The sequence below is a fragment of the Talpa occidentalis genome, unplaced genomic scaffold (assembly GCF_014898055.3).
Source record: "Talpa occidentalis isolate TD23 unplaced genomic scaffold, MPIMG_talOcc4v2.1, whole genome shotgun sequence".
Taxonomy (NCBI): Eukaryota; Metazoa; Chordata; class Mammalia; order Eulipotyphla; family Talpidae; genus Talpa; species Talpa occidentalis.
In genome coordinates, this window is record NW_026555331.1 from 50005592 (window position 1) to 50015580 (window position 9989).

The window sequence follows — 9989 nt, forward strand, 5'->3', positions numbered from 1 at the left end:
GTAGAAAATAGTCTAGAGTTTTTGTAGAAATTCATTCCCCCAATAAACAGATTAAAAGTATTCCCTCTTTTCTTTTCCAAAATACAAATTAGCCATATTTAAAAGGCACTGAATTTTCATTCAACCAAATCCTGACTATCCTTGTCTAGTTTCCTATCCCAGGTACTGATACATTTTTTCCTTAACAGATAATTATTTTTAAAACATCCTCAGTTTATTAACATACAGTGGTCATTCTAATTTCAATGTTTTATGTTCCTGCTTGAATTCTGCTTACCTATTATCATTCCCCTCCCCTTAGTTTCACAGGTTTGCTCCATGAATGAGCTTCATATGAAATCAGTGAAGGGTAATATTAATTATACTTTGAGATGACAAAGCACTCGTTCTCTCATAAAGGTAGATGGGTGCAGAGAATCTTCCTTTAACTTTTTTCCCCCACTTTAAAGTTAAAAGCATTTCGGCTGTGTAGCATATATTATCTTTTTTATACATTTCAGAATAACAGTTACAGGCAATGAAAAATAGCTTACATTGGCATTATAGATGAATTGGGAAAATGTTATCAGAAAGGTAATCATACTCATAAAGCAAAACAAATCAGCTTTGTTTTAGAGCTTTCCAGATATCAGATTATGTTTCTATGTTTAGTTGCTTTAGTTCCAAAAGACCTTCACTGATCTTGTTCTCCTTATCATACCAAGTTGCCACGAAACATGAACTCTTATTTTTTAGCATTACCTAATTCTAAAAGGATTACAAGAGCAGACCAATGTCCTGATGTGACCTGCAAAGCTAAACAAAAAGACTGAACAAAGACTTGCTTGGAATTGAATGAACTCACTGAAACACAACATTTCAGTTTCTAGAAACCAAGCAGGCCTCAGTTATCAAGCTCCACCATCCTTCCATGTTGTGTTAAACAGCATACTTGGGTCAGCCTGGGTTCAGAGTATTTGTCACATGTAATCAAAGAGGCAGGAGAGAATCTGGTTTAGATTAGTAATATTTTGTGTAGGGGAGTGAGGAAAGACGGTGCTTCCTGGATATAGAATGGAGGCATTAAATCTGAAATTCAGTTTGTCTCTTGATTTTAAAAGAGGAAGATTCAGCTAACACACTGAAACTGAGCTGCTAGATAGCAAGTGTTGGATTCTTGGGGGAGGGGGGAGACTTTCAATTTAAATTTGTAATCTTCCACATAATATTAGCTAGTGTGCTTTGAAATCAGGCCATTCAGTGTTACCCTACAGTAACTGTCTTTCTATAAGTCATACCATGATGGATTGCATTCCTTGGGGTTCCTCTCACATAATAACTAATTAAAATTTAAAAAGTCACTGATAAAGTGAATACATATTCCTTATTGTTACTTACTTGAAATTGACTATCAGCCTGTTTACCAGAACTCTATAATTAAAAGTTTCTACTCACTAAGAATTATGGTCTTGTCTGCATTGGAGGCAAATAACTGTGTTGTCAGTTAAGGCTGGGGTCTCTATGCTTTGAAATATCAATTGAGCCTAGGTAATAGGGTTGAAAAACAGGGCCTCCCCGGTGGCACAGCAGTTGAGCGCTGGGTTGTTAAGCTGCCCACAGCCTTTGCATCGCCGGTTCGATCCCCGGCCACCAGGCGAGTGTCCCACATGACGCACAGACCTCCCTGCCACCCGCTGCTCCCCTCAGCAGTGTACTTCGGTCCTTCTGCCTGTTCTGTTCCCTGCTCTGGCTCCGGTGAATTCTCTCACCCTCCTGCGCTTCTGACTGTACCAGTGCTTGTATGTATAAATAAATAAATAAATAAATAAATAAATAAATAAATCTTAAAAAAATAAAATAAAAATAAACTCTGCTATGCTTTAAAAAAAAAATAGGGTTGAAAAACAAACTAAATCTAACCAAAATAGATATTTGAATAGATAATTCATCTCAGTGTATGAGGGGACCAAGTAATGTACCTAAGATTCAGGGCTAGGATCTATATCTACTTCAGCACACAAATGAATGAATGATTGAGTTCTCAAAATAGGAGGATTTCTATGACTGAGTCACACTATCATTATACACATAATTCTTGAAAAAGATACAAAGTCTCTTTATGAGATCATAAAAATATTTCAGTGAGGTAGCCAGCTAGAATCCATTAATCATATGATTCATCTGTTCTCTGAGATTAACATTAAGCATATACAACTTAGTTTCATAAATGATTGCTTTCCACAGATGGGAGAATAGATTTGTGGTTCCTGAGGCATTTTCCTTAAGACAATAGAGAATTGAGCAATGGTCAGTTATACAATAGCTCAAAGCTGTGTTGAGTATTGGCTCCAGAAAACTAGGTGTATAGGAAATAAATTGTTGTAATATTTAGATTTTGTGTCTAATAAATTGATGTTTATAATTTTGGGAGGAGTAGAGCAGTATTTTTTCCCCAAAACTATAAATGATACTCTATTTCCATACAACTGGAACATTTTGAATAGAATTATAAGGATTATAAAGGAATTAGGAACATGAAGTTGTCTCAGATTAGTATTAATGAACTACTTTTGTCCCTGTCTTATAGTTGTTTATAGATATACCTATGTTAGCTGTGAATTTTTTATTTACACTTTCAGCATTACAAGCTTGTAGGGGTTACAAAATCACTTTCTAAATTCCTGAGTTCAAACATTAATTATTTTTAACAGTCTTTGCCCTTTGATTCCTGTTAGATAACAGTTTTATTTTCCACTCTGAAGTCTTTCTTGAATTAGTTCATCAAAGGAAAATTTTAATTCCCTAAACTGTTGAGAGACTGTAAAGATTTATTTTTGTCTTTCTTGGAGATAGCATCCCATTTCATATCTACTGACCTATTGCTATGTTCCTTTTCTTCTAGTCTTCTGTCCCTGGGAATATCCAGGGAGATGGTTTCCAATATAATGTGATGGTTCTTATACTCTGGGGAAAACTAAATGACCTTCTTCTAATATAGTTCTCTCTCATTCACGTTTCCCAGAAGCCCAGTGAAGTTAGCCATGGTAGGTGTCACTTCTTTGGAACTGGTAATTTGTGTATTGTATTTGAGGATATAATTTTAGTAGGGACTTCTGCAGTTGCACAGAAAATTTAAGTTGTTCATGAGATTATTTTCAGTCCATCTTTTCATAAACACTTTAGCTACAAGATTAAATGTTTATTCATCCTCTGTAGGCCTACATTTGTCTTGATCCAAAATGGATTTACCCTAACAACTTTTTTTTTTTTTTCATAAGCCAATCCTTTTCATCTGGCTAGGAAATTGTATTCTTCTGCGAACAAATGAGGTTTTTACTTCTTGTTGGGGACTCCATTTAAGGAAAAGGTGGCCATAACTTTGGCTTATACCTGTCTCCGTACTTACTTAGAGAATCTTGATTGTGTGTGTGTGTGTTTTCATTCATTCATTATGAATTTGTGAAGATTAAGGCCTTGTGGGTCCAGCTATCAGAGATTATTGAGCTTCATCTTAGAACTTAGAAATTTAGTAAGTATTATTTCTCCAAAGACAGAGTATTCAAGGCAGGTAGTGTGATATTAGTTCTAAATTTTATTTTGAATCTGACCAAAGATGGAGATTGGATTGGATAGAAAGAATAGTTTCACTTGGGTCTCCTAATCATTTTAGTGGTTTTATGTAGCACATTCTACAGAAGGCTACTGTATTGAAAATCTTACAGAATGAACAACGTGATAAAGCTACATTTAGGATATGTCTTTAGAGATAAAAGCTTATGTAGTTGACCAGATAACATATTCAAATAGAATTTTAGCTGTCACTTTTCTTAATATATACATTGTCAAGTGGTATCTACATTAAAGTTTATCCCTGTTGGTTTGACATGTTAAATAAAGTTGAGTGCCATTTTTCAGCTGAGAAGTTTAAGTGTGATTAATTTCAAGGATCTTAGTGCTGTAAAATGCTCTGTTGCAAAAGTGATGTTTTAAGGATTTTCTTCATGTTAAGTTTATTTTTGCATCCATGATAGATATATTCTCTTTATTCCAAGTTTCATGGTAATTTAAAAAACAGATATTTGAAGGCTATAAATGATCTACTTGTTTACTTCTTAAAAATACTCATTTATTTAAAAGATTCAAATAAATTAGATTATGATTTACTTTAAAAACCTAGCCTGTTTTACCCTTTAGATTATCTTTAAGGTATAGAGTTGTGGAATATTCCGTTGGTTTGCCCAGCATTAAAGTCAGATATCTAGGTTTTTAACTGCTATTGAGTATGACTAGAATTTTATTAACAATATTTATTTTTTTTAATATGGGATGGTTTGTAAAATACTTTGGCCAGTTTTCCAGAATTTTCTCCTTGAGAATTTTCACAATTCTTAGGTAGTTTCCATTGGTCTTGCTTCTTCCTAAATCTTCTTACTGAAGAATAACTATCCTCAAAATAAATCCTTCAGCTCTGGTTTGTTAAATAAGTCATAAATTTAAAAATATATGTATATTCTATATTATGTTCAGGCTACCAGATAGTAATTACTAAAAGGTTCTCTGGGGTTTTTTAAAATGACCTTCTTTACATATCTATCTATACTTGCTAAAAATTTTATTTTTTTAATAAAATTTAAATGGTCAGGACAATTATCTCACTATAATTTCAAATTGTTGCCCATGAAAAAATTCTCCTAAGATTGATAAATCTTAAATATATGCTAACATATCAACTTATTATATAAAATTAACATATCAGGAATTTAAGATTTGTATGAACTACCATTTCTCTGAAAGAATAGAATTTGCTTTTTCACTGTGCATTTGAACAGAAATTGGACCTTTTATTGCAGGTATTGGGGGAGATCAGACAAGTAAACCATGTTTTTCTTGTTACTTAAAATTATTTCTATGTAAGACTAACTTGTAGATTTTATAACTTATTGCATGCATGACTTAATTTTTTTTTTTCCCTTTTCTTAAAGATGATACTTGTTGATGCCACTGTTACCGTCCTCCTAGCAGAAGATAGACCTACTGAGAAAATGAGCACTTTGATCATTCAGTCTTTGAACTTTAACCTTTGACTGGAAATGACCTATAGGCAATGAAGACTACTTCCTTTTACTGCATTTTTACTTGTGTGCATTCTGGGCGCATGTTGATCGCTGGTTCAGTCCAAGCAACTGACATGCTTTTATTAGTCATACAGTATTAATGCAGGTGTCAGGAAATGTCAAATATAATTCCATTTTTTATTTTTATTTTTGTAAGCTTTTGGAAAAGTTCCAGGTCCTCATGTATTATTGTGCAATAACAATGACTTCCTTGGCGGTTTTGGGACGTTCATTGCCGGCAATGGACGTTGTAACAGGAAAAATTTTCATTTAACTCCTGCCACCCAATGATTAATGCATGATAGGGCCTATGAAATGAACTTATCGGTTATAGTGGGATTATAAGTAAAGTGAGGGATCCAACATTATTTAGAAAGTCACCCCAACTGTTTATATTTGGATTCTATGCACTGTGATCCTAAGGTTAACAGCATGAATTAACATGCGTCTTTAAAGGACTGTAATGAAAGATCATTGCGTATTTATTGAATTGTTTATATCTGCTGTCAAATTGTTTTGACATGGAAGGTTTTTCAAGTAACATTGGCAGAGAGGTACAATGTGTTATCCCTATGGTGAAAATAAATCCATTCATTGTATATAGTTTCTCAATCTCTGAAGTAAAGGTATGAGTAATATAGGGTATGAATGGTTTAATCAAGGCTTTATTTTGGAAGTAAGAAAAATGGCAGTGATAATTGAACTGCTGCAGTCCATAATTGGGCTTGTTATTTGTACATTAACAATTTTTCAAATAGATTACACTCTGTTAACTTCCTGCTAGCCATCAGCATGAGCCCTTACTGCCTAAACACTATTTCATTTATTTATGTTTGGAAAATCCATAACATTTTTGTTTGCAATTTTGTTTCTTTTGTTATGTTTTAAGTCAAGTATGAATGTTATAATACTTAATTGAAGAACTTTTGTCAAGTTTTTTTCTTGTAAAATTTCTTTACTTGTAAGTATCATCTTGTCCTTCAATCCTGTACCCTAAAATAAGAAATACATTTTTGACAGAGGCTTAATGTTTTAACAAAAGAGTGTGGACATTTTTATTTTAAAATTTAGGCAAAAATACACTATAAAATGGTATGTTTGCTTGTTTGTCTCACACAACCATACAGTTTTCCTGGAGGGATTTGTTTTGTTTTCTTATTGTTTAAAAGAGTTTGCTTATAGCTAGATAAAAATTTTTCTATAGAAAAAGAAATTGTTGAAAGGTCCAATTCTCAGTACCATGTAAGAATGATAGTATAACTAGATTCTCTTTTTAAAAAGTGATTAATGTATTTTATAAATTACCTTTTCACATATGCAAAATCTGTTTCTACTACAATGTTATTTTTACTAATGTCTATTATTGCACTCTTTTTGACATATCCTGCAGTGAATATATAAATCAATTTGGGCTTAAAAATAAAAGCCAGTTAGTTGGCTGAAAGGTTTGCAGTATATACCCCAGCAAAACCATCCAATCCATAAATTGGCAAAGAATACTTTAAAAAATTGTTTTTAATCTATATAGATGACATTTTTGTAGATTTGTACATGTTGTTAATTAAGGGCATATAATTTTACATTCTAAAAATATATTTGCTGAACTCAGGGGTGGGTAGACTTCAAAAATATGTCTGCTATAGAAATAACTTGAAAAAGAAATATTAAAACCATGGCCAGCACCAAATTGTGGGCACTATTTATATCACTAGTTAGCAACCACTTTTTAAAATTAAAAACATTTTTGTTCTATATTAACTAGATATACGCAAGTTCTCACAGTAGTCTCTATCAGTCTTATTAGTTGGCCTATTTAACCAAGACAAAAACGTTTTTTGGACTGCTTTGAACTACTGTTAGTTTTTAACTGCTTTTTATTATGAAAACTGCAGCTGTAAATTATGTATTTTTCCTATTTTACGTAACTGCTCTAAACTACTGATTGACTTGATCATTTTGTGATGGGGTGGGATGAGGAATCCTCTCCATATTGCTGGTTCTCTTACTAAAATCCTTTTATAAAGAAATGACCTGTGACATTTATTCACCAAAGGAATTTATATCAGGTCAGAGATTAACAATGCTATACTATAGATTAATAGGTTATATATAGCCTCAATTGAGTTTTTTAATATGAATAACAGTGTTTTAACATACCTCTCTAAATATAGAGATACCATAAACTAAATTAAAATTAAGCAGAGGAAAGTAAAGGAAAACCAAATATTGTCAATACAGTTTATGTTGGTTTAAAGAGAAGGAAATAAGATCAAATATCCTAAAACACAGAACACCAACCATTTGTATTTACAATCAGATCACACCTTACTCATTTACCCCCTTAAACTTAAGAACCATTGAAAACTTTTTTGCACTTAGATTTAATTACTAAGTTAATTTTGAATGTAAGTTAACATTATTAAAAGACGTAAGACGTTTACCTGAGAGAAGGCAGTTAATGGCTTTGTAATAATAAAAAGAATATTTCCCTATAATCTGTTGTTGAATAACAATAACATCAAGAAAATGTATATAGGAACATGATACATCCCTCTACCCTATGTTCCTCTATGCGACAAATTCTGCTGCATAGCCTACAGCATCATACTTTCATATTTAGACTATGTAGTCTCTTCCCGTTTTTTATTTATTTATTTATTTATTTTAAGAGCATTCTTCTGGTTTGCCAAATTCTGTTAAGACAGTGCAACATTCACTTCCTTATTTTTGCATGCTTAGATAATGAATTTGGTACCCTTTCAAAAAAATTATGTTAAGTAGGTACTAATGCCATACATTTTAAAAGAGAAGTGGTTTTCAATTTTATGAGAAATTTTTAAAAGTAAATTTTATGGCTGTTCTAAGGAATTTAATATTCTAAAGGACTTATTTGTAATGTGTGTAATTCCACTTTTTTAGCTAGCAGGGAAATAAAGCATTTTTAATCCCCATAAGAAAAGCTAAAAGTGACTTTTATTTAATCTTCAGTACATCATCTGGAGAAAGATCTTAATTCTTATTGTTTTGACTAGGCATATAATTATTTAATATAAAGTAACAGAATAGTTTAATTTTCCCCTTCTAAAATTTTAAGTACATGCAAAAACACATTATTAGATTACTGTGGTGGATAATTACTTCACATTCTAAAAAACAAGTATCTATTGACTACTCAGTTGTTCCCAGATTGCAGCAAAGATGAATTTGCAAATAATGGAAATATGAGTAGTGATATAAAAACGGTGTGTAACCACATATTACTTGTTTCTGGTTCTGAAGTCTTATTTTTTAAAAGCCTATTGTTTTTGAGAATTGAGAGATTTAAAACTTGTTAAAGCTACTTTCTAAAACTAGAAGAGAAGAGGAGGTACTGTGTGTTGAAAAATTTTTTTAAATAAAGAATTCAGTGTCACTAGTCCTAAGCCTTTATGGTTACTGCTGCTTATATTTCTTGATCTCATTTTTATTTAGTTTTTTTTTTACATATTTTAGTGTGAATGCTTAAAATTAATAATTGCGTGTAAGTTTATTTTCACAAATAACCATATGTATCTTTTCTAAAGGATTCCTGCTTATCAAAATAATTACTGCACTCTGCTAATGCCTTTGCATGACTAAAGTCTAAAAACAAAAAGATGTCTTTTTAATCTGCACCAACTGGTCCTAATCCTCCTAGTAGTTTTGCAGTCCTTTTTTTTTTTAATTGAGGCAACATTGGCTTACAACTTTGTATGACTTGTATAGAAGTATAGGATCACTCTTCAGGTATATGTTACCATACTACACCCACCACCACAGAATCCACCACCCCCCAACTTGTTTTTTGTGTCCACGTCAGGTATCCACAATTCCAGGGCTTGTTACTGGTTGGTTTTATCTGACCTTTTGTTTTTCTGTATTCCCACATGTGAGTGACACCATCCAGTACTTAATTTTTTTGTTTTTTTTTTTCCCCTTCCTGTCTCCAGATGTCCAAAGCATCAGTTTTTAACATTTTCTGACTTCTAAGATTCTCTTTTTCCCCAGGCCCCTCTACTTCCTCTCTGGTTCCCCCACTTCCTCCCTTTATCCTTTCCCTTTTCTTTAGGGGATCCAGAAAATGAACATTAAGATTACATCAGATATATATATATATATATATATATTTAATAATAAGGACTCATCCACAAATTCATAGAAAGTTTCTGATACCTAATTTCAGTTCATCAGTAGAGGGCTAAATTTGTTGAATAATTAACTACTTGATAAATGAGCTGTTAACTGTCATTTAGTTGGTAAATACTAGTAGGGGACTTTATTTCCTTTTTGTTGGTAGCTCATCCAAAGCCTTAATTAGTGCCCAAATGAATTATTTATTTTGGTAAAAGTGTTTTTCCATTTAAATTTTCATGCCATTTTCAGATTTGGAACTTTTTTAAATAGTAATTTATGGGGAACTTTTAATTTATTTTCAGTATAAATTGTGGTATTAGGACAAATTTGTATACCATTTGGTGGCCCATGGAATCTAAACATGTACTTCTATCTTAGATTAACTCTAACCTTCAAGTTGAAGCTCTGGTTCTGACTATGGTTCTGATCATTGAGATAATATTGTAATTTTAATTTTTAAATGTTAGTATTGAGGCTTGTATTTGGTAAAGCATCTTCAGAATGATTACATGAATATCTTTGAAATTTTTTTGTTCATAAAACAATATATCTGAAGCCATTTTGAATATATGGAAGAAATGCCTAAATGCTGGTGTATCTAAGGAACTCCAGTTTTGAAAATTGAGTGCAGTTGACTAGGAAAACAAGTGTTCTTATTTTATTTCTTGGCACATAGACTATCTGGATTTTAAGAAAAATTTACTTCTACTGTAATTCTAAGCTGTTTACTCAAAGGCATTAGCA

At 32.1% G+C, this 9989-nt stretch overlaps 1 protein-coding gene across 4 annotated transcripts in view; it reads left to right on the forward strand.

The window, feature by feature from the left end:
* The window catches only part of UBE2W (ubiquitin conjugating enzyme E2 W), a 53395-nt gene extending 47266 nt beyond the window's left edge, over positions 1 to 6129 (forward strand). For 3 of the 4 annotated variants that reach the window (XR_008550632.1, XR_008550633.1, XR_008550634.1), the window contains 2 exons: positions 2882 to 3023; positions 4962 to 6129. Coding sequence is in view for 1 of the 4 variants with exons in the window: in XM_037505272.1 (XP_037361169.1) it covers positions 4962 to 4975 (14 nt within the window). In the remaining 3 variants the exon portion in view is untranslated. The remainder of the gene's footprint in view (positions 1 to 2881; positions 3024 to 4961) is intronic. The other variant, XM_037505272.1, reaches the window with a different exon arrangement.
* The last annotated feature ends 3860 nt before the right edge of the window (positions 6130 to 9989 follow it).